The 26,470-nt window shown below is 40.7% G+C and overlaps 1 protein-coding gene across 1 annotated transcript; it reads left to right on the top strand.

The window, feature by feature from the left end:
- Window positions 1-2,371: 2,371 nt before the first annotated feature.
- LOC107187786 lies at window positions 2,372-21,148 on the top strand. The gene is made up of 7 exons (XM_015575963.1): window positions 2,372-2,575; window positions 3,452-4,127; window positions 8,752-8,903; window positions 11,273-11,519; window positions 16,019-16,240; window positions 17,934-18,129; window positions 20,873-21,148. The coding sequence occupies exons 1-7, from the start codon at window positions 2,372-2,374 to the stop codon at window positions 20,880-20,882; spliced, it is 1,707 nt and encodes a 568-aa protein (XP_015431449.1). The 3' UTR covers window positions 20,883-21,148.
- The last annotated feature ends 5,322 nt before the right edge of the window (window positions 21,149-26,470 follow it).

Below are 26,470 nucleotides of genomic sequence, written 5' to 3'. Positions count from 1 at the left end.
CTTAGTGAAATAACAATCGACACTATGAATGTACAATTCTAGATCCTATAGTGTTTTGATATAGTGTATGATATAGTATTTTTTCTATCTCTTACCAAATTCGGGATATAACCCTATGACCAGATGGATTTTCAAAACAGATTTCCTCAAAAACGAAGCTCCATACGAAGAAAATAATATTCAACATGTTGTTATTTTCTCACGTAGAATCATCCTTCTTTCGGTTATGCCACGAATGTTGCAATGCTCTGTACAAGTGTGCAGTACAAGGTGTACGAGTAATGCGTAACATGCATCCCTTAGTAAATTACCTGTCCTCGTTACTTCAGTCTAATTCGATAGCTAAGCAATGTAGTTCGTCGAATGACCAATTGATTTCGATTTGTCAATAGTCCGTCGATCGCGTGTACACGTTTGAAAGCGACTCGAGGTTCTACAGTCCGCGTCGCTCCGTGGCAATAACTCTGCCATCACGGAGACAATTTAGGTGCAGGTTACGCAACAGGCGGCGCGAAATTTCCCTTCGGTTTACGTAAAACGAGACCCATTCGTCTTTCAAGCCGTGTGTACGGACATTAATCATAACCGACGGTGCATCTTCTATGCAGCTGAATACCGGCTCCGCCGAGTTATTAAAAATCCGATGGCCGTGACGGAATGTAATTACCCGACGAAACGACTTCGCCTTTGCGCGCGTCCTCCGTGTCCCGGTGAATGATCACCCCGGAAGGGTTGCGTCGCACACTGCTTTAAAGGGATATTCCAGTGTAAACGCCCGTTCTCAATGTGATTTTTTTTGGAATTCAATTAAAGGAAACTATCCAACCTGGTAAACTAAGGTTTTGCATATATCTTTATTGTATGTACTGACCGTTATAGATAAATTTCTATAAAGTCACCATGTTTTTTGATGAATTCTTATAATTATTCCATACCAACGAAAAATTGCTATTACTTCATAAAAAGCTATTTGGTATTACTTTAAATGAATCGATAATATTTGGATTTTCAAATAATAGTATTGAAAATGAAGTTCCGAAATTTATTTAAAATAGTTTTAGTTTACCATCCACTGTCATTTATATCAAAGAGAAGAAAGTGATATGTCTCAAAGCAACATCGTGGTGAAATACTGTTGTACAACCAGGAAACTATCTCGGTCCTACTGGACTTCACGGTTGAGAAGGGAAGCAAAGGGATAACCGATGGAAACCAATCTAGGCTTCTCTAGCTTCGGGTCATCCAGTAAGATGACATAATCTAGGTCATCTTTCTGGGAGACAGTTGATTTAGTATCTGGCGTGTTCTGTGCCTTGCGGGACATTTAGTCTATACCGTTGATTACGTATTCCCGGCTAAGCGTTCACCAAGGGTCCCGTTTCGTGCCCGTGGACACTTTGCATGCCCGTCAAGTAAAAATATTCTATGAAGAAACGAAGTAGTATTCTGATTAGCTTTCGTCCCGGAACGTCACCGAAAGGTCTCGTTAATCACGGATGGTTTCTTCTGGAACCTGTCGTCCGAACCGGGACGAGGAAGCCGTAATTATCTGAAACTTTCATGACTCGATAATATTACACTCCCTTTTGATAGAATTACAAGACTTATCAAATTATTGGTGGTCTTGTATAAATATCGTTTCGAGGATGTTTTAACCCACTCTGTTTCAATGTAAAATATATTTTCATCGTACCACAGCCGAGTATCCCGGCATTAATAGAGATAGTGGTTATTTTTGTAATATTCATAATAATAATATATGTATATATGTACATATATTACATACAAATTTGAGGAATTACACTATTTGCATTACATAAGGATTTATGAAATTACAACGCTGCAATTATCCTGTTCCTTAACCTTTAACCCTTTCGGTGCTATGAGCGTATATACACGTTCCATGAATTGGTCCATACGAGTGCTATGGACGTGTATACACGTTTCATGAGTAGTAGTAGTGCCATAAACAGTAGAATATTCCGCGCATACGTGACCCATTCGTCAAAAGTATTGCTGCACCGAAAGGGTTAAGGGTTATTACTGATCGTGAATACGAAATTCCTTTTCTTCGTAATACTCAAAAGGCAGCACTAGGCATTTTTTTTATCTTTCAGATTTAACAATTTTTTATTTTTAATGGCAGATAATTAGGATGAAAAAAAAAACATCTTTCGAGTGAACAAAATTTAGAGAAATATGACTTCGTACCGCTGACGCGTACGGAATAAACCGTCTGTTGTCCTTGAGGGTTAAATGTGCGTACTACAAACGCCTCGAAACACTACAATGTTTATTTTCAACGCGCACCAGAGTGTACTAAAGTGGGACTGGTTGTTTTATTTTTCAGGGATGAGAGTATGCCCCTGTGATGTTGTATCGAAGTGCATCGTCGCGGCGCGGTAGAACAACGACGCCGGTCGCTGGACCGAGGGGACGACGTGCGAGCGTCGCAACAGATAGACCAATCGATTTGTCGCAAACGAGTCCTAGAGGAACTATGGAGCGGCTGCGATCGCCGCGGAACAGCGTCGTTCCCGACATCGCCCTCGATGTCGAAACTGATTTCGACCAGGTTTGTTAATCATTCACTTATCGCTCTCTAATTGAATCTGTCTTGTACAGTTTTATTTGCGATCGATGTGGCCACCGGTCTATCCAGCTTGACCTTCTCGTACATTTCTTTTAGCGAGAAGTGACATTAAAGAGAAAAAAGTAAATAGTGTATAATTGTGGAATGGATTTCGACGATTTAATTGACTGCGGAAGTTTGTGCAAATTCACAATTTCAAATATACAAATACCTAAAAATTAAAATGAGACGGAATTTTGTATTCTGCACTGGAGACTTTACTACACTTGCAATAACACTGAAATAGTATTAAACTACATTAATATTTTCATTTTATTAAATTTTCTAAGGTAAGAGATGTTATAAATACATGAACATTCGCAGTCTAGTTATTAGAGATACTAGGTTAACAGAAATAATAATTGCTGTGGTACACGGCGTATTCCATTTGAAAAAATTAATCTCAGCTTCGAAACGTTATGCGTATGAAGCAATGCAGATCAAAAATAGATACTGTAACCTAAGTCCCTGTATAATATTCACCCAATACGTTTGTCCAACACGATATCAAAATCAAAAACGCATATTCACATACACACCTCAACAGAAACTTGACGAAGTACGACGAGAGCAGACCCCACGAGAACGATCGTTACAAGTTCGACCTGAACGCTGAATAAGACTCATAATCCCACAAAAAAAAAAAACTTCACCGAAGGTTGCAATCTACAACACTACGTGTGTATACAGTGCACCAGGCGGTACAAGTTCGAATTAAATTTCCACAAACTTCTCCATGTCAAATGCGCAAGTTTCTCGCGGTGTACTTCACCGACCGAGTTCCGATCGTCCGCGAAACTGCATCCTTAACCATTCCAGGGAGTGACCCTGAGGATGCTGCCGGACCGAGACCATTACGGTGAATCGCAGGTCATACTGAACATGAGCAGGAGCCCTCGAAACTCTTTGCTACCGGACGATTACTACAGGAGCCCGCGGAACGGTGTGCGAAGTCCTCGGAATAGCTTGGTCCCCGAGATTAGTCCATCTCGAGAGACGTATGGTTGGCGACAATCATTGGTCCCTGACGTTGCGCTGAGTCCCAGGAACTCGTTGATACCGGACGTGGTGCACAATCGTAGCCCACGGAACAGCTTGGTTCCGTTGAACGGCTCGCGAACCTCGTTGATGTCCGACAACGACAATCCGGTGTCATGTCGCAGTCCCAGACACTCGTTGGTCCCGAACTCGTCGCGCAGTCCTCGAGGCAGTATCACGAACATGGAGCTGATCGATCGTAGCCCGCAGAGAAGTCCGCGCGGTTCGATAGCCTCCGATTACCTGAATGAAAGTCCACGGAACTCGATGGTGCCGTACGAGCCCGGAAGAACGTCCCGCGGCAGCATAGGTGTGAACGACGCGCACAGAGGATCGATGGGCGCTAACGAAGTTATCGACAGGACCCCGAGGGGCAGCCTGGGAGGACTGCCGGAGAGACGAGTCACAAAGACCAGTCTAATGGCGCACAATCCAAGGCGGGCTTCCGCTGATCACGGTGAGTAGTATCCCCATTTGTACCTAGGCGACGTCGTCTCGGGTGCATGCTAGCCCCGAGGGTTTAATCCAATCGGGAAACGGTTTCGTTCGGGGATACCCGCCTGTCGAATCTGGAATTAGACACGACTGGAGGAAGAGAAGAATTGGTCCCTGGTAGGAATCGCGGGGATTACGTCTTGCATACCGAATCCCTTATTCGAGACACGGTATTCCTTGGATATTAAGTCTTGGTCGATTGAAGCGGTTCGAGGATCAGTGTATGGAAATTTATGGGTGTCTTCTTGTATGGGTGGACAAAGAATCTGTTTTCGTGATAAAAAGTAACCCTGGTAATAAGAACGAGTAGTAAAGAGACTTTGTAAGTTGGCAGAGTGGGACTCTGTTTATCTGAGCCTGTTGGTGAAGGGGACGATTCGGATGACCGAGATGTTTTGGAAAATAGGAGGTCATTATTATTTTCTACTACCACGATTTATTTGTTTGGGTAATAAACGCATTCGTGTCACTAGATAAATTTTATGGAGTACGCGTGTACTCGTGACGACAATAAGTAGAAACGGAATGTGATGAACAGACGCGCTATCAAAGTCTTATTCAATGGCGCGCGTATCCAGTAGACTTTCAAATTCTTTTATCTCCGAAATAAAGCATCATAGGAAAACATTTTATTTCCTATTTTCGACTTGTTCTTGCACATAAAATAACCTCCAGCCCAATTGTACTATCCAACTAAAGACACCCTGTATAAGTTCATTAACAATAATATTCCAGAAATTTGTTTATTAAAATACAAAATTTCTATTCAATATACATGCCTATGTTATAAAAGAATTATCATGTATTTCATTAAATTATAATTAACATTATTATTGGTTCGCTCTTATAGAGGAAAACTCATCAAAGCTCTCGCACACTCGTCCTAATACATGTAACCGTGTCGCGTCCCGTCCACATCGCGAACAGCTGCGTGGAAATTAAAACCGTTCGCACGCGTTAACTCATATTTCGATCAGCCGGCACGGCGGCGATACGGGGGCCGTGTTTCGACGAGATAATTAATTGTGTCAATTCCGACGGTTCTCCCCCATACCCCCGTTCGAACGGTGCACGACGTACCTGCGCGAGATTCTCGCGATTTAATTGCATCTCGTCGTATCGAGAGCCTAATGGCAATCTGATGCTCATTACCAGAGGAAGGCTTGACGCGATTTCTCAAGGGGGCCGTGAATGTTGCCTCGTTCCGCCGACGAATTCTAGATATAAACGCGCGACAGCGTCGCCTACGGCGCAACCGATGGGAACTGAAGTTGATAACCCGTCGCTCGGTAGCTAGGATATTAGATTTTCGTGAATGTGTCTTGTTTAAGAATAACCTTCCTTTTACCCTGTTTCATGTGCTTTGAAACTTGGGAAAAACGTATGGTTATATTTTCAATGTATTCGAATGAAAGTACAGTAAATTATCAATGACTGTTCGAAGGCTCCTCCACTTGGGCAAATTCCCACCACTGCGGGGGTCCCCCGTGAAAGCAGTCAAGCGCCCAGCGGTGGGGATGGCGTCTGAAGACTCTGTGCTGATTAGCTTTCGAACACTCATCGATGATTTAGTGCATCATTTTTACCTGTTTGACCATTTTGTGTGTGTCACTTGAAAGCAAGCCACTATCTGTGCACGAACTGCACCGATAACCATGGTTTACAAAATTTTTCTGTTCTATCGTCGCATACGGTTTAGTATGTATTTTTAATGGTATTTTTTATGATGAACCATATATGATAACATAACAATAAGCAGCCAGCATACTAACACACTATGAAGCTACAACTATGATGCAAATAATATCAAATAAAAATTTTGTTTATCCTGTTTACCCCCTTGAACAATACAACTTTTGTCGTGGACGTATTCTTCTATCTTTAATCCAAACAAAGATATTTAGGTGCTCTCTTTTACACAACTAACTCTGTATAGGTTTAAATATTTTAAAAGATGACAGGGAAACTTAAATGGAACAATGAAATATCCAGAGCAACGACCTGTATGATTGTATCGATCTCACTGATATATGTAATCTGAACTCTGTTCCGACAGTGTACTCTAACTTTAAGACTTCATTACTGCGAAATGGAAGAAAATCGGACATACTGTCATTGTTTTTACTTTTTTCAGTTTTTTTTTTTAAATATTGAAAAGTAGACCCGAAATATCTTGTACATCGCGGAGAAGGAAAATCTTGGGGCTCGAAGCACAGATGTCAGAGTCCGTCGTGTTACTGGCCAACTGAACCTTTCAGGATCAATGTTTTAAAGAGGGATAGAACATAAAACAAATTCTAAAATGGACACAATTTTTTATTCTCATCTCTCACCGGCTATTTATAGAACAACCCGATAAATTGAAAGAATACACGTTCAAGGCGAACAATGTGCTCAAAACCGTAAAAAAACTATCTGACCAATCAGTCTGAAATTTGTACATGTTAGTCAGCACATCAGTGACTATCGTAAGGATCACGGACACCTTTTTTGATCAACAATTTCATGCTTTTTACAATGCAATATCACTAAAAAATTTAACGAATTTCAAAATTTGACCTTTAAACCTCCGCCATTTTGTTTATTTTTTAATGGTCAAAATAATTTTTGTTTCGACAATAACGACACTCATACCAATAAAAAGGCAGTTAAAATTTTTGGATTCTGATATTTCGTTCTCCCGGGTTCACCTACGATCACCTACGCTAGCACACATGATTTCTTCAAGACGCTCATTCAGTTCAATACATATAGAAAAAAAACTGTTACAAGTTTAAAAAAATTTGTTTATACTCTCAATAAGTGTATTAATAAATAGACAACACTTCATTTATGTTGATCATTTCGTTGACAGAACAAAAATTCCTCAAAAATTATAATCTTGCAGGGCTTCACAGTGGCATGACCCCTTAACACCCCGTATACCCGAAGGTGCCGATCGAAGTCAATAAATTATCGATGCGTCACAGATTACGCGCTCCTTGCCCCCATTCCGTTTCCGGGGTAATCGACTCCTTTCCGACAGACTGCGCCCCGGAGACTCGTAAATGGAAAACGCATATTTGTACGCGCGGCAGTAACACGGCGACGGAATACGAGCTCACAGGAAAAATTAATAACCGGATTTTCTCGCGTGACGAGTATCCACCTTTCTCATACCGATCCGGATAAAAGCAACTCGTTCACAGAGAAATTCTCGATGGGTCTTCATTATATTGTCCATTCTAGAGAATAAATTCCTCGACATAATTGGAAGAAATGTTCCGTTTGGATGTCGTCACAACTCGAAAGCACGTGTATAGAAGGAATGCAGTGCTTTATAAGTTCGCATCGTAGTTCGTTCACTTTGTTCTGTTGTGAACAATACTTTGAGGATTAATCGTGAATTATTAGCAACTCAGGTAACTAACTGTAAAGTGAATAAGAAACGAAATAAGCAGTTATACTATGAGAGGAATGTTGATAGTCGCTTAAAGAACATTGTTTATTCCTTCGAAATATCATTATGTTAACTGGAAAAAAAATGTTCGTTACTAGTTCAGATTGCACAAAAATGAGATATCCTGACGAAAAATATTTAATGAAAGTAATTTATATTTTGATGGAAGTATTAACAAAATAATACGCATTCCCATCTATTTACTTTTCTGTGTGTTTTCTAAAGGGTAAAAATTGTTGAAATCTGTATAAATAGTATTATGATAATCTTCATTTTTTGAATATAAAAATAAGACACTTTGTTCGACACTTTTAGGTGATCCAACAGTTCCACTAATCGTTGTCTTTTTATCATTCATGCAAATAAATAGATATACTTGCTTCAGTTTTAATGTTTTTTAATAATTACTAACGAATACTTTTTGCCAAAGATAATACGGTTACCATAAAAAGTGTATTACCATGTAAGTACCTAAATTCTGGAAGGGAATGTTAAAAGTTTTCTGCGCAAAATTGTTCCGAACAGGTGGTAGAAGAGGATAGAAGATGATTCTACGTGCATAAACAAATAAAAAATGTAAAATGAAATTTTTTCCCTGGAAAGTTTAATTTTTGCGAATATCAAGTTTCAACTCTCGTCGAGCTACACGTTTCCTAGTATGGCTTCCTGGCTTGTCTGACTATTACGGGCTTTCTCTACTTACTAAGAATACAGAGAGCGGTATTTACGTTATTACATCTTTCCCACCAATTTAACCATCTCATAATTATGAATTTGTGGAAGATTAAAAATAGCACGCCACTCGTATTTTATTAAAGTTTATAAATATCCAAATAGGCAGAAACAATCGTTAAGTGTCGATCGTGAGAATAAAATTCTTTTCAAATGAACGCGCACGAAAAATCAAATTTTTCGAAAAATAAGCTTTACGTCAGAGAATTATATTCCACGTTTCTCACTTGTTTTCCCTTTTTAAATCACCTATTATGCGATGATACCATTCATTCTGCTCGACTCTGTAGGAAAACTGTTTCCATCGATTTTAAACACTGAATTTTTGTTTCTGTGATTTTTAATATTACCATTCGACGATGATTCTTGTTAATTGTACAAATTTAACGCAAATTTCTCATTTGTATGCGCACAGGTATTACGAACAGCCGAAATTCATCCCCATACCGGGAGAAGGAAATAAACTCAAGAAATGTGAGATCGGGCGGAAGCACAGTCCAGATGAATCTGGGATATGGCCCGAATGCTTTCGTGGATTCCAGGCGTGCAAGCAGCTCTGTTTCACAGGTATGAAGCCTTTTGTTACATTCAGGACTACAACGAGTCCTGAAATATTCACGAAATAGAAAACAAACTGTTTATTACGTCTCCTAGATTGATTTTTCGCATTTATCGTAATGGACTGATCAGTGAACCTTTGAATCATTCAAAATTTTTATTCTTATTAGTCATTGAAAATCGTTTGAACACGAACGCTGAGTCGTGAGAAATTAACCGCGAGACAACCGCGCAGAATGATTTAAAACGACTATAAAGAACATCAAATTATTTGCATGTCATAACTCACGCAAGAATATTTTTAAATGTCACTCTTATCATAGTAAAATCAGCATGCTTGACACGAAGTGACCCCAGGGATTTAAAATAACACATAAAGATACGAAATGTAATGCATTTACCGTTGAATCTTGTAATAAATTTTTAAAATGTATTCGTTGATCTTCCATACACGATACAACACACTATTCATACGAATGATAGACAGCCCTAATTACTGAAGTATTGATAATACGATCTATGTTCACATAATGTTTTGCACTTAGAATAATTTCTTGAATGATCTATCAGGTTTCTACTCTTACTTTCAATCACTCTATACAGAGTATTGCAGGACGCGTGGTACAACCGAGCGGGGGGTGATGTTACAGATAAAAATAAGTCGAAAAACGAAGAATCAAATTTTTTCGTCGGATACTTCTTTTTCGAGAAAATCGAATTTGAAAATCTATCGAACACACGTGCACTTGACTATTTCCAGATGTCTACTAATAAGCAGTGACAATGTCAAAATACGTACTGATGAAACATTTATTAACAGTTTTATTTTTTACGTGTACATTACTGAATGAACTGTTGAAAGTGACGTCCTTATTGACATTCCGAATAATAGATATTTTAGGATCCCTGAAACTACTACTACATGGCTCCAATAGTATCATTTTCAATGATGCCTCAAATATATTTTACTTCAAAGTCAAATTTTTAGTCATGTCAACCCAGTGTGACAACCGAGGTATAATTAATCGAATGCTTGTATTCTTTTTCTTTAAGCTGCAAAACATGTACACTGCTTTTTGTGTAAACCATTTCTTTGATATGACCCTACAAATAAAAGTCCAATGGATTAAGGTCCAGAGACTAAGACTGCACACGTTCTCGATAGATTTCGATTTTCTCGAAAACGAGGTCTTAAACGAAAAATTTTTAGCCTTTTTTTCGACTTACCTTCACGTGTAGGATCACATCATGCCTGATTGTACTACGCGTCCTACTACGATCTATAGAAGGACCTCGAAAAATTTAGTAGCTTTCCCTAGTCATTGAGGGTCCTCTTCAGAAATATTCTCGTATCGCAAGAACGAACTCACGCTCACCTTTCTGGGTAAAAACGAAATCCCTTGTACCCTCCTCAGGAGTATCCAGTTAGCCAAAGTGCAGGCTGTCCGAGCAATCTACGAATTGCTTTTCTCAAAGATTAACTCCCGAATATCAGGCTATAAACAAACGACTCACCCCGACCCTTCGCCTCGGTATTTTCTTTCACTGAAAGAAAACGGTGTACACAGTTCGCGCTCATTGATTTACCATGAAAGGGCAGCTGGGATCTTACTGGGATCTTACTGGGATTTTACATATTTATATCTTGTAAGTTTTTTGCGGGAAAGCAATTTCTGGGGACCTAAAACTCTTCGGTGGGTCTTTGGCTCGGTTATTGAATTTCCACACGCGAAAACTGCGTGCTGTCGCTGGTACCAACTCGCGAATGAGTAACGATGCGTACGGCAATTTCGCAGCGGGACACGCGCGGGTATCCTTCATCCTGTCCAGTATTCCATATACCCGAACGACCCTTCCATCCCCCACTTTTCACGCGAAATTTACGGAGGATAGAACGAACTACCATGTGCCTCCGCAATACGCGCGAAATACGCGGAATATATGAGAAGGACCCCCGTGAGAGCCGAAGAAATTGCCGGTTCGTAAAAAATTTTCGAATCGATGCAGCGCTTCACGACTGTGAATGCGCGAGCAATTATCGAGGTATATTACGTTCGTGATGTGGAACCAGGATTGCAAATGACTATACGAATTTTTTTATGTAGATACATAGAGAAAAAGGACATTTAATATCTGAATAAAGATTTTCGAACAACGGATAGAAGGTGAAAAGTAGTTTGCTATTTTTCATCGATTAAATGTGCATGAGGGTGAATCTATCAAGATATTATCCCCATTGCTAATAAATTACTGAGAATTCATTTTGAGACAGTCGGATTTCAACACTTTAATATGTAATTAACGAAACGGCTTATATAAAATATTTACGAGCGATTAATCACAGTCACGTAATAATACGAATCTACGTTAATTTTCAGTTCTCAGGCGATGAATCACGCCGACTGTTCCATAGCAGCGTCAAGGAACCGGAAGATAAGATGGATAATGGAAATCTGACCGGCGTAACATATGGCTCAGTCGTCTTTCAACTGAAGGACGCGAATCTGGAAGCAAACAGCACTTGCGACTTCGTTTTTCGAGGGTTGAAAGTAGTGAGCAAGACTCGGGTGGTTACTGTATATTTGATGCTTCTGTCCACGATACCAGTTCTAATGCTCATTTTTGGTGAGTATGATACTTACAATCACAAACTTCGTTTGAGCATTTCTTTTCTGTCTCGTTTTGAATTCTTTAAGATTAAAAAGAAAGTAACACTTCTAATGAACTGACCAATATATCTCGTAAATAGAATACGTGATTTTAACGAATCTTAACGAAATTTTAACCAAACAAATGGAAGGATAAAAAGATTAGAACAGTAGAAGGCTCATAATGTTTATAAATGATAATAATCTTACAGTACAATGTTTTGCAATTTTAACCGGCGGGTGCAACTGAACTAATAATTAAGTAAACTTCGAATACCTCCAAGTAATGGAAAACAAATTTATGAATGTAGTCGGGTACAATCCATAAATGCACCGAATCAATACTTCATATCGAACTAGTTATCGATAGTTAACGTAATGCCAAGAGTTGTCGATTCTCCCGAAACTACCATCCGTTTTTACCTCCACCGTTAGTACTGCTGAAGGTAGAAAATAGCATGTCACGAATAGCATTCAAATCCCGTAAATTTTCACATTAATAGCTTCTGTCTAGTGCAAGGTTCGTTGTTAGTGGTCTCTGTCTTTCTTGAAAAATTTTGATCGAATGAAGTGCTTTTTATCGCATAGAAATAAATTCCCAAAAATATGGTATTTTCTGAACACACTAGAGGATGGTCTGACCCCTTGACCTCAGTTCCATTAATTTCACTCATGGGTCACGCTCTCCGTTCGAACTCCACCGGATTGTTTACTTACCTCAATTCCGCCAGTTTATCATTCGATGAACACAGTGTTTCGCGGACGGTGCAACGATAGATTTGACGAATGCTTTATTAACTGCCGTCAGGTTTCAGTAATAAAAGATCAGTTTTCAAGTACGCTTATTTATTATCAATGTACCATTGACGTTGATGGATCCTCTTGGCTTAACGATTTTTTTTTTCATGGATGGGCCATTTTTCGTCCCATGTCAACGGTTCATGTGAAAAAGGATCATCGTATCCGACGATCAAATGTGGATGAAGTTTTTATCTACGTTAAAAAAATTTCGAATAACGTATGAACGATAAAAGCACATCATTTATTGACCATCAAATAAAAACGAGGTCGTGAAAGACTGTAAAGCTTTTTGCTATCTCAGATTTTCTATACACTCACCTTTTGCAGAAAGCACACTGGCGGTAGTGACGTGAACATCCAGTTATGAAGTTTGAATATATGTATAGTTCGTGCAGTATATATGTATAATATAGTATATTTACCTACCCATTTAGGACTTAAGATGTTAATGTCGACTCGAGATCACAGTAAGTGATTGCATATCAATCACATCATACCGAACTGGTAAATTCAGTTGCACAATGCAAAGTCACATTTTTCGCAAATGCCAGTGAATTGAGAATGCGTTGAAATGAAAATACACACTTCACGTCTGAAACAATCGTTTCGAACGAATACGCGCTGATACTTTAAGCCCTCTCACACGTACAGTTCCCTATTGTGTGCTTTACCATGAATGAAAACTCAGTTTTCCTTTTTTAATTACCGCTTAATTAACTGCGGATACCATCTGAATTGGGTCAATCCTCGTGCCTCCCTCTTGCGACGTATATACGTTATATGTCACTTCGTCGACAGCCACGACCCCATAGATGAATAATCCAAACTGAGACGGTTCGCTGCAATTTTCATTACACAGCCCAAGCTAATCATCGATCCGGGTCCGAGAGACAAAAATAATGTCTGTGAATCTGCAATTATTAGAAGGAAGTCGTTAATCATTTCGAGTAGAGGTAATTTAACAAGACCAAATTGGATCTTATTAGATTTTAATTATACTTTATTTCGAGTTCAAGACTTTGTTCCGTCAGATTTTAGAAGGTTACGCTCTTTTGAACTACAGATTATTGTTTAAGAACGTAAGACTCCAATTGAATGTTTTTGCTTTATTTTCATCTCTGCAAATGATTCTTTTCCCTTACAGTTACATTAGTATTCGATAGTAAATAGATAAATATTCGAGTAATTCGAATATTTACGAGTAACTCGCAAGTCAGAGGTCTGTACGAATATAGTCGAATAATTCGATCGAGCTGAAAATTCATCTTCAAGTAAATCGAAGTCTTACGAGGGCTCGAGTATTCAGAGTTCCTTAACTATTTTCGTGCCTTAGTAGACATTAGAACCGTTTCAGTTTTTCAAGTAGCTCAAATGTTTTTCAAACAAATCAACGATTCGTACACCCCTAGGGGCTCTTCGGCGTTATTTTTTACGTCACTTTTCACACCAAATAATAATCCCCCTAACTCGATCATTTCGATCGCGGCGTTACGAGAACGCGTCTCGTGTGTCTCGGCGTCGCGATCTTGCGAAAACTACACGAAACGCTGGCATCGTTTCCGTGCTAATTGACGGGTTCACGACACGCGAACAGGCCGTCTGCGCTATTTACGACATGCAAGCTCGCTTAGTTTTTTTTTTTCTCCCCTGGTGGCCTGGTCCCGCGAAGGCATAGATTTTCGCGGGTGGAATCGACGGGACCGCGGGGGCGCATTCACCCCCTTTCCTCGAGACCTCCGCGGTCCGCGAGTAGAGCATTCCCAGGATCGATACAACGGAGCCGTTGCGGTTCGTGGAAACGAGGAAATTACCGTCGGTGAACGTTCGCGGCGGAGCTTTGTAATAAAATCGATCGGACGCGGTGGTAAATGGAGCTTGACACTTCGGATCGTCGTAACGGAAGTTCTTGCCCAACGACGGAATTTTCATTCGAATTCAATTGAGCTCGAGGGTAGGGGGGGAACAAAACGAATGGCACCGCGAGACGTGATCTGCTTACTACCGATTTTGCGACGAATACCCGTCGAGTTTCTTCTTTAATTGTATGCATGCCGTTGTAGACATTAGGTTGTATTACATTGGAATATGAATGAAAAAGAAAGAAAGTAATAGAAACAGGTTAGTAAAATAGTGTCAGTAAGGAGAATGAGTGTGAAGAGTGTATGAGAGGAGTGTAAGGTTAAGGTAGAGATGGAGAAATTAGGTAAAGTAAACCAAGTCAACTTCTTAGCCGTGAGGCTGAAAATAAAGATTATTATTATTATTATTATTATTATATTGGAATATAAAGTCGAATTTTAATACTCGAGAGATGTGAATCTTGAGTGAATGTGTTGGACCTTGGAAAAGGATCCCTAGTAGCACAAATAATAATAGTTAAATATGTTTTTCAAATATTGAAAAAATATTTTTTGAGCTACACTTTTTAATATGAAATAAATATTGAATCCAAATATTGTATACATATACAGGAAATAAAAAATAAATATTTAAAGAATGTAAACTAAATATTCAAAGAACATAAAAGAAATATTTACAAAATATGAGTTGAATATTTAGACAATAGTAAATAAATACTGAAAGTGTGAAAATAATGTTTAAAAGAAATTAAAATATTAATTTTCACACACCGTTTCACGCATCCGAAATTAGTCTTTCCCGAGAATATATCCCCTCACTCTATTAAACACTTTCTTTCGACTTCGAAAATTTTTCGCTACCTGTGGGGATACGAACTCGTGATAAGGTTAAGAGGGGGGGTCGGACGGGTCGTGGAGGAGTTCGCATGCCGCGTCGCCTTTAGTTAAGTATCGAAATAGGACGTGACACAGTGAGTAGAAGTCAGGCAACGTCATTACCGGTTACATTATTCAACGGAGTCCGTGCGAAAACTTATTGATATCGATCCACGCGTAATCGTTTGTTGGTACGATGATAAACAAGGATGAAAACAGAAAAGGTACGCAGAATTTAGGTATAATGTGGCGCGTTGAAGTATAATCGATGATTTTTATTGACGATTAGAGGAAAGGATCGGTTCATAGTCGAATAGCAAAAGTAAACTGCGTTGGAAATGGTGGGACGAGAACAAATCGTTGATTAATAAAAACGAAAATATTCACTAAAATATTGACTCCTCTTTTCTAACATTCGCAATTAAATAATATTATATACAGTTGGATATTGATACTATTAGGTGCTACAGCGAATTTTCAAAGCGTTTTTAACATTATTTTTATTAATACAGGTCGTTCATAAGTGTTCTTTCTTATTGTAGTCTTTTCTCGTTCAGTATTACTAACCCTTGCTGAGGCGGAATCTGAGGAACCGCGGTTGTATTTGAAACCAGGAATGAACTAGTTGCTATTCTCTTGTTCTCTAATATTATTTTTAGAATATTGTATTTTTATTCAAATAGCTACTTAAAGAGATGCTTGTTTACTTCCATGTTTTCGTACGTCAGGATAAAGTACAACTAGTTCTGCGATAAATAATAAGATTTGTGTAACAAGTACTGTTTCGACGAACTAAGTTACTCGAGTCGTCTTCAATTCCTCTTCACCTAATTCCTGTAACATCAAAGAAAAGTGGCTACGGGAGCTCTATCGTTTACACAGCATACGACGAGAAAATCCACGAAACCTTATTTCGACGATCCCAACCTTTCTGTTCCAGGCTGGAAATACTCCAGACATTGTCCCCAAGAAGATGGTATCCCAATCTACATGATCATAGGAGGGACCCTAGGCTCCATATTCATGTTTCTGGTAACTTACTCGCAGATACGGTCAAGAAGACTGGAGATCCTGACGGTACCGCCGCCGGTGCCGCAAATATCCTTCGTAAAACTGATTACCGTCGTCTTATCATGCTTCCTGGCTGTTTGGTTCGCGATGGGTAAGTAAAGGGAGTGGGTGGGATAGCGGGTGAAATTCGAGACACGATGGGACGCCAGGGAGAAATACGATGGTTCTTTATGTCTCCTGCTGGTACCCGGATGGGTTCTATCTCGCTCGAGTCCTTGTTCCCCGCAGGAAACAGATCGATCACACGTCCACAGCCGCGGTGTGGGTGCTTCGTTCAGCTGTCCTCGTATTTTAATGCTTTTATCGCGAGCACCGACTTACGTGCTCGAACGGCTGATGCACCACGCGCATTTGCACTTGCCTGTGGACGCCAAGATGGCGTATAAGACGAATTCACCCGTCCAGTATAAAATTCCGGAGGATCGGTTGACGGATCCATTCGTTATGGAAGAGACATACCGAGTCGTAATGGCAACGGATCGATGGAAATACGATTTATTCTAATATTCGTGACATTCTTACATACGGCTGTTCCTAAGGGTTTCTACACTTTGGGAAATATTATCGAGAACCTTTTGTCATTATTGCAATGGACAATACCGGGAATATAATTAACACTGATCGATGTTATTGACGTTATGAAGGAAATATATGCACAGTGTAGATACTTGATTACACGTTGAAATATTTATAGAGGTGGTAGGTGAGCTCCAATGGAACAAAACGTGTTTTAGAAGCTTATCACCGATCTACTTTCAGGTTCTTCTAATAACAGAGAGTTTCAAATATTTTGAACTGTTACAGGAAGGTGTACCATGTCTGTATTAAATTTGACTGGAATATCTAGTACATATGCTCGATTCGAATGTATAAAGACGATCGATCGCATCGCCCGCGAGTCGGTGTGGATTTGTTAGTTGTTCCGATGCAACCTAATTCTCGTTCGTGATCACGCCTACGTAGTTACAAGCTACTTGCCACGCGCATTTGCAGATCCGATCGCGTTGGATTCGAGCTAATGAACACCTAATTTCTACTTCTTCGGTCATAGTGAATGATGTCCTTATTCCGAATTATGCTATAAGCGCGTCGTAACCGTGATTATTCAGGAATTAATTCGGTAGAACTGCCGGCAATTAAATTACGTGTTTCCATATACCACTGATAAACTATATTTCGTGACAGGCAGGACTTGAAAAAGAAAACGGAGAAATATCCTGTGACTAAAAAACACATTCTTTTTTCAATTCACCATCTCTATTGAACCAAAAAAAAAAAAATTAATTAACAGAACTGCCTGAAGTTTGCAAATGTGTAGATACCTATCTACACTAATGGCTGGCTGTTGATCAAAGTTCAATGTTTAAAAAATGATTAAAATGTTGATATAATACGATGATTCTTATGAAACTCATATTTCAGATTGCAATCTATGCTTGCAAATGAAAAGTCCATATATTTTTGTCCAGCTAAATAAAACTTATTTTATGTTCTGTAATATTAAACACTCCACAGAGCAGAACTTTAGTGACATCACCATGACAACGAAGAAAAATAAAAACGTTCGTGTCTGAATTTATTTGTTCAATATTGTACATTCAAAATGTCCCGACAACAATTTAATTTCGTTAGAGCTCTTCTACAACCCTTTAAAATATTGAAACGCATACTTGGTTAACCCTCTAGAATTCAATCACCCATTTCGATTGAGGAACGATCCACTATCAAATTAAACATTTAATTCCTTCTGTGTTAAACGTCCCACCTTCGATTCTTTGTTCCAGGGAATTACTGGATTCTCCATATTATGTGGCCGCTACACGAGGCCCAGATCTACAATCCAGATATGTTCTGCGACAAGACACTGTACATCTTCTCCATGGTACATCTCGGCGTAATCCACATGACTTTCGCGATCACGGTGTTCGTGATGTTAGTGCTGACCTCATTTAGAATTCTCGGCTGGCCGTTACCGGAAAGGTAAGAGGTTATTAATCGGATCCGAATCAGTTTCGACAGTGTATTGTGCCGAGATCGCAAGTTGCCGAGTAACTGAACAGCTCACATTATCGCTCTATCTCACTGTATCTCGATGTGCTTCCCTCGTGTTCTTCGTCATGCGATCGATTTATGGATATGATCGATTTACAAGGGACATTTACACAGAAATTTTCAGTAACTGCTCATTTTTTATGCGATCAACCTAAGAATTTTGCCTTACTTGGTTGGTGCTACCTTTAGATTTTAAGGGAGAAACCACCCTTTCTATCCGAGGCGTTCCTTTTACTTATTCCCTTGAATTCGATGTTGTTTTTAGTTGTCGACATATCGGTAGGAAGAAATGTTCAAAATGATGATTTTGTAAAAATTTGTTTCCTCTTTACTTGAATCGGTAAAGGGGACGCTTCGGATAGAAAGAGTAGAAAAATCTGCGTGTACCGCTACACGAACATCCCTTATTAGCCAATAATGGCAATTCGTGTGACTGCAGATGGTCCAGCTAATTTGATTCGCTTACGATTTCTGCATAGTAAATCACTGTCGGCTGGACAAGAATCGAGTTGAAATCGCGTCGATCCCCACCCTACCCCGTCGACGTGTTCGCGCGATCCATCGGTGCGATACACTGCGACAGGGATCGTTGAATCACGAAACTGCGGAATTCGGCCCCGATACGATTCGTGGTTAACGACGCGATAAACCGCGGCGTCCCACATTCGCCTCCGCGAATCCGTGCGTGTGCAACGTGCACTCGACAGGTTAATTCTGGTGTTTCAGTTCGAATGTCATCAACAGAAAGGAAAAAGTCCGCCGGGATGAACACGCTTACTTTTTTCATTCGTGAGAGAGACTGACAAACAAACTGTCCGTTTAAACGACACGCGAAATGAATCCTTTCGTTTAGGTATTAAATACAGACGCGTCTGCGGTGATCAATATTTTGAGAGGAATAAGGGACGCTCTTTATCGTCGGACAAAGAAAATGACATACACTGTTTTAAAAAGGTAAAACGAAGGTTGTAATAAGCAGGTGACTGATATACTGATCCGAAAATGTTGGACTTATTGTGAGGAAGATTCCATAATTGGAATGTTCAAGTAAAGTGAACTTTATTTTGACGAAATAGTTTTCTTCTCCCCTGAGAAATAATGTTCTTGCAGTTTCGTAACTTCACCATTGTACCAACGATATTTTCTTAATCCGTTTGTAACCCTTTCTCCAGCCATCCCACACATCCCCTATCTCGTTAAATCCATCCAAACTCCAATCCACAGTAGAGTAGTGCCCTTATATCCGCGGGTAATACGTTCCAAGACCTGTCGCGGTTACTTGAAACCGCGGATAGTACTGAACACTATTCAGGAAATCCCCAAAATTGTGTTACAACTGGCCAGGTGGTGGTTCTACATACAAAAATAAATCGAAGAAAAGAAAAGAATAACATTTCTTCATTTAAGACATCGTTTTCGAAAAATAGAAATTTGAACCTTGAATTAAATCACGTGCTGGCTATAAGTACAAACGGCCTGCGATGAACAGACGCGGTAGCCAAGTCTTATTCTACTGTCCGCGTATCCAATACACTTTTAAATTCGATTATCTCGAAAAAGAAGCCTCAAACAGAAAAATTCTATTCCATTTTTCGACTTATTTTTACTACAGCTATACCCTATAGATTCCACCGCCTATACATGTACTGTATAGTATCTTGTACAGTAGTTTCTTTGCGCGCAGCAATAAACCACGGATACTTAATCAGCGGATACGGGGTTACAACTCTGTGCGAGCATTCAAATCGGTTCAATAAATGTCATCCACCGTTCCCATCCGACGTATACGTAAATCCTTCAGCTTTCATCGAAGTCCCTCATTCGCCAAGTGCTCTCGAACCATCCACACTGGCCGACCTATAATCGCGACGTCAACGAACTTCTTTCGCCCACCCGAGTCTGACGTACGGATACGTCTGTCACCCCCAGAACGGCCGCCTTGCGGAGTGAGAGCGACACGCGTCGAAACCGTGGCCGGTGTGTACTGGGTCACCGCGCATCGCCCCGAGTGTTCCGCATACGGCGTCAAAGCGCCGCCGCGTTCCGAGAGCAATCAGCGGTACGTGCACGTACTTACACACACCCGTTCCACACGTTCACCGGGTGTACGTGCAAAATAGTAGGTCAACGAATTTGGTCGCGTGCCGCCGCGGAGGGCTCGTAAATATCGAGGAGGCGGCGGCTCCACCCCCTTCCGTACTCCTCCTGCCCCGCCCCGCCCCCACACTCCTCCTCCTCCTCTCCTCCCGCCCTTGTCCCCTCCCACGGGGGTCTCGCGTGCCACTCCGGAGGAAACCGTCCGGTTTTTGCGATCCTCTCGGTTTCGTCCTATCTTCGCGTTAACCGGCTCGCGTGATCGGCCCGAGACCAATCGAAAGAATCACACGACATGCAAGCCAGCCGGCCAAGCATCCAGCGTCGACCAGGTTCTCCTGGCGCGTTCGTGCCGCGAGCTAAAGCTCCCCCCTGCGAAAGAGCAAGCTTTTATCTCGGCCCGTGGGGAAAACGCCGTTCCTTGGCGAGACGTTTATCGTTGGTTGTGACTAGTTTCGATGCTGAACTGTAAGGGCGGTTTCAAAGTCCGCGAGTTTAAATCCGTTTTTGGAATGCTCGTAAAACCACCATTCGACAATCTAATCTGTTCGTCACGATGCATTGTTTTTCTTTTCAGATACAGATAACCTGGAAGATCCATACGACTAAAAAAAGTGGCCACAGACACCACATGGACGACGAACAGTTTCTTTCAGGAGCACATTTTGAAGACTGTCGTGGAACAGAACGAGGATACCAGAAACTTTGAGAATTTCGTGCACGTCTCCGACGACGAAGTCAAGTGTGTCACGAGGATGAGTAATATCAAGCGTACGGGTCGGGGCGGTAAAGTAGCATCGCAAATCGTGGCTGAGTGGGACGACGACGGATCGGACGAGAAATTATTAAAGCACAAAGCAACATTCGATCTGTCGTTGTACGACGGGAATCGTCAGTTTGTCACTTAACCACGGGACCATCGATACACTATACGAAGATGTTCTCGAACGCAAAACAGAAAAAAATAGAAAAAAAAAATTAACTACCTTGTCGTGACTCTATGGATGTTATAGTAAAGAAAAAAATCAAACATGACAACTTTAAACTCTATTTCATGTTTCCTCGGTGACGAAGAGAATTAAACTTTCGGAGGAATCGAGAAGAAAGACCGTTCGTCGACGGTTCCCGAAGGAAAAAAAAAATGAAACGGAATGATTCCCTCGGTGAAACCAAGGAAGGATAATCGTGACGATCGTTTGACATCGAGTTGTTCCGATCAATCTCCGATCGAGGTGTTCTGATAAAGAACCCCCTCGGTTAAACCGTCGAGGCGGCGTTGGAAGATGGCTTCGTAGAAAATGGTGTGAAAGCTCACCGAGGGGGATTCCCCGTGAATTCCTGTTCGCTGAGTACCGTTTGAGCCGTTTGCGGAGGGGGAATAGAATCGACGAGGAAAACAGAGCTTTTCTTCGAGGATGGGGCAGATCAGCGAGGAGAAGATCAGACCGCGGTCCGATCGAATTTTTGAAGAACGGACGAATGGGTTGTAACAATCGATCTCTATCGCCGCCAGATGTGAATATCGGGTCCGCAAGGATCCACTTCTATCGATCTACGCCTGAAAACCGCTTCGCCGTAACACGGCCGCTATGACACTCTAACGCTTTCTGATTCTTTTGAGAGCTTCTTTGAGCGAGTCCGCCTCGCGGCTAATTGTTTCAAGAATTTCGTCGGTGTAACACTCTTCAATGGAATAATTAAATGTTTATTGTGAATGGAGGTAAATGTTCTGAATAAGAGGATGGGAGTTGAATATTGTTTCATTAAAGGCGACATAATATGTATCGAAGATTTTACGGATCTGAACACCATCGAAGTGAAAAAAAGTACGTGATTCGAATGTCAAGAAGGAATAGTTGAATATTTTCGCCTAGAAGACCACGTTCGTGAAGGATTTTGGAAGGTCAGATGTTGTGCGACGAGATGAGAGAACGACGTGTGATCCACGGGATGCGAGTTGAGCAGATTTTTGAGAGGTAACCGCGTGGTTTGAATCTCAAGAGGTGAGCTGGAATATCTTCCGAGAGATACGTCAAGGATCACAGGAAGTGAAGTGCTCCCCTCGCGAGAAGAGGGCGTGGCGTCTGCGGTCCTAAAGGGATGAGAGAGTTGAGGTCTTGTTAAGGGAAGAGAACAAATTGAAGATTTTAGGAGACTCGAAGTAGGCGTCGAGGATTTAACACCTTTCAAAGTAACAGAAGATTAAGGGTTTTCGAGAATAAGTTGATTGTATCGACGACAGATTGAGGATTTCTGATGGCGAATTGGAACGCTTTCCACCCTGTTCGAGACAAATTGAACACCTTACCGCGGATGTATAATATGGATGTATAGACGAGTGGTTCACGGAAGATCTAAGAAATGGATCGTTGGTGATGTTTTCAAAAAATGATGGATACAAAGGTAAGCGAGCTAATTCTGTTATTCTTTTCGAAGTCCTCGAGCTGAATCGTTGGGAAAGGATGAGAGGCGAAACGTAACGATCATGAAACGTACAGATTCGTTGTCCGAACATATTGACGAGATTATCGCTGTATTATCGACTAGGTAATGTTCAATTGTAACGTGATGATCCGTTGGTAGATATTTCATTGTACGATCCACTTTTATAAATGTTTTTACCGGTGGTTATGGGGTTCCATTCATAATATTTGTTATGCGGGGTGCGGTATTAAAACACGCGCTGTAACACCATTGTTTTAGCTGTTACCTGATAGTCAAGCCGTGGACTTATTGTACTTATTGAAATATGATATATTTACCAACTGTCCTCTGTTCGGTAAATTATCGTTGGTTATTCCGATTGCTAATGACGTTTTGATAACCTGAAATCAGTTTCTGCACCCTTTAGTTCAAATCTTTCGAATCAATTATTTAACGAACAATGAATATCGATTTTTAATGAGAAATTCACAGAAATTCGAGCTAAAACTTGACGCAATAGATCAATATTTTTATAAGTTCCCTTAAGTTAAAGAAGAAGGGTAACGGATTGAAGAGCTTCTTTAATCTCTCATTAAAATTCTCTTAATTATTTGAATAGTACACTAAATGCTGTAAATTCTGAATCAACGTAGCCTGTTTACTTTTGTGATTCTATGCCAAAAATGATCCTTTTATTAGTCAAAGTAAATCAGATAAATCGTAATCAGAATCAAAGTAGGATAGAAAATCCTAATCAAAGTAAATGGCCTAAAAACGACCTAAAAACATTGAAGCCCACAGTAAACTCCTGACCACACGAAGCTCTAGGCTGCATAGGCCACTTCATTTCTTCTTAGTTCCAGAATTTTCCAGGAATTCTAAAGTATTCTCCACGCACTGACCGGTCAGTTAACAGTTAAGCCCGAATAATCCGCAATCGATGTAAACTAGAATGTTTGATGTTTTTTCGAATCCGTGTCCATCTTGAAAAATCGAGATGGCGAGTTACGCGTCTCGTGTTGTCGGTGTACAACCAAAACAATATGTATTCCGTTCGTGTCTGTTGTCGAGCCGTGATTATCGAGTGATAATTAAGCCGATACAATGTTTAAAGCCTCTAAACCTGTGGAACCGTTGTCTGTAAACTATTATGTAAGAACAAGGGGGCTAGCGTTTAAGATGAATGGCGACGCGTCACAGCGTACGTCCTGAGAAGATCAATAAGTGTCAATTAAACGAGCACATCAGAGATTCTATTCCGCGGCCGTGACTTGCGAACGGCCGATAACATTTCGATGTACTGCATCTATATATTCTATACATGTAAATATATAAATACGAGTACATACACACACTTGTATGTAAAATAATGGCAGTCGAAGAATCGACCAAAATGGAAAGGAACCGGTGAGTACACGAAAATCGGTTACACTCGCTCGGATAGACCTGCGCAGGTGTAAAGACGAAAGTGTATACGTTAAAACCGTGCAGTTATTTTCACCTGTACAGATAAATACTGGAGCAAATACTGGAACGTGTGGATGAACTACGAACATCTGATGGACCTGCATAGATGTGCCTGTACTGGTCTACCTGAGCGTGTGTAGTCCAAGTAAAGAATACACAAGCAAGATATGTGTTTTTGGAAAATGTCACTTTCGCCGCGGGTTATCGAATTGTTTCGTAATTATACGGAAGGTTTGTCGGGTGACAGTTGATCGTGGAAGCATCCAGCCATTTTATACAATTTCTGTTAACCCTTTCGGTACTAAAGCTGACTATGGTCATTCAACGTAGAACGATCAATGTGCATTAAAGGTAACTATAGTCATCCACCGCTAGGCGCTTCTTATATCCTGAAAATATGGTTGAGAAAATATCTTAAGTTTTGGCACCCTAAAGTTCCTCGCAAAAAATCAATAAACTTCTGTTATTAAAATTTCTTTCCACGTCCCCTTGTTTTCACGTTATTTGACTTAGCAGTTCTCCATCTCCTAAACATGAATCGCAGTTGATAACAAGAAACATCTGTTGAATATTTTTAATTCCTTTACTTCTGGGCAAAGCTTCAAAAAACTTGGTGCGTCTCGTGTTCCCTGTAAAAGCGGGATTTCCTAGAAGCGTCAGAACCCGCGTCTGCATTTGAACGAGATGTGACCTATGTATGTCTCCTCACTCTACTCTATTATCTTGAACATGAAACATCTGACGAACGTTTGCTTCAGACGCAGCTTATAGAAAATCCTGCCTTTACAGAAAATATCAGCAAACCGATACGCGCCAATTTTGGTGCCTCTAGGTTGGCTGGACACTTCTCCGTCAAACTGAACGCCCGACGTCCACGATCGCGCGGTGATTCGAACACGGGTCCATGTTATATCGTCCGTAAATGTAACCAATCCGTATTGTGTGTCCACTTTATCGATGTAAATGTACGGGAACCGTTCGTCGCGAGACAGCTGTCTCGATCGACGATCGCAGTACCCATTAGAGTTAGTCGAGATCGGTGAATCTCGTCCCCTAAGTCTCTCGAGTCGGAAGGTTCGTTCGCATGCAAGAACGATTAGAAGAATCTCGGAACGCTGCTCTGGGACAGTCGTACCGCCGGCAATCGTGTGAGTCTTTCCTCCAACGAGGAATCGTCGTTGCGAAACGATACAAACGATAATAATAAGAGATTATGTATCGAAGATCAAACAGGGTAGCAAACGATGCGTCCGACGCGCCGTACCGTTTATAAACGAGCATCCACGCGGGAAGAAGCTCTCATGTGTGTCAGGCGTGTGCACAACGAAGTACAAATAGAAGCAACAAATGGGGAGAGAAGAGAAACAAGGAGACAAGTCGAACGTTTTGTAACAGTGGTTCCACGCGTAGATGGGAACGCGACCAGATATAGTTGGGTAAGGTAAGGAGGGTAAGCAATCACGAAAATCGTTCGAACGGGGGCGCAAGAACGATAAAATGGGACCTGATCGAGCGGATTACCGATTCCCGCTGGAAACTCAGAGGCAACGACTTTCAGGGAAAATCACGCGTAATCTGCGACAGCGAATTATTAGGGTTAGAAAGGGTAACGTAAGATATTCCGATGACTGTTTAAAAGGTCGTTTCACACGAGACATTTGAGGTGATTTAAACCTTCTTCGCGTACAGAATTGAGAATTGAAGAAAAATGCAGAATTTGTGTGTGTAAATTCTAAACTCGTGTGAAGTGACTTTTGTTAAGTTCACGTTTGTTCGCAGCAGGCTCATCCGCATACTCGTCATCGAATGCTCAACTGTTCCGCGGGTATTAACCTGCCCGAAATACGTGGGATGTTCAATAATTCGGTTGCAGTGTGAATTAATGAATCGTGAACGGATACTGGGAAATCTCGAACGGAGATGTGTACCGTTTTCCTTCGAGAAACTGACTCAGTTTTTCTCGATATCAGGAGATCTGGAATCTGGACTTTAATGCCACGGCGCGTACAGTGATGTTTTTCAGGGGGATTTAATGAGTTTACAACAGATGCAACTAATTTTGACTAAAATGCAGTTAAATAAAAAATTTGTAGTTTTGTTTGAAGTTCAGTTACTAAGACCACTAATGGAAAAACAGACTTTCAATTGATTCTTGCTTTCATAATTTAATCTATAAAGACTTGAATACACATAAACAATCCACAACGTAGGTACATTCTGTTTGTCCCTTTTACTGTACATTTATTGTGATTTTTTTGTACATTGTCGGTATTGTACTGCAAAC

The sequence above is a fragment of the Dufourea novaeangliae genome, unplaced genomic scaffold (assembly GCF_001272555.1).
Source record: "Dufourea novaeangliae isolate 0120121106 unplaced genomic scaffold, ASM127255v1 scaffold16, whole genome shotgun sequence".
Taxonomy (NCBI): Eukaryota; Metazoa; Arthropoda; class Insecta; order Hymenoptera; family Halictidae; genus Dufourea; species Dufourea novaeangliae.
The sequence above is the reverse complement of the archived record's forward strand: the minus strand, read 5'-3'. Positions and strand labels throughout refer to the sequence as shown.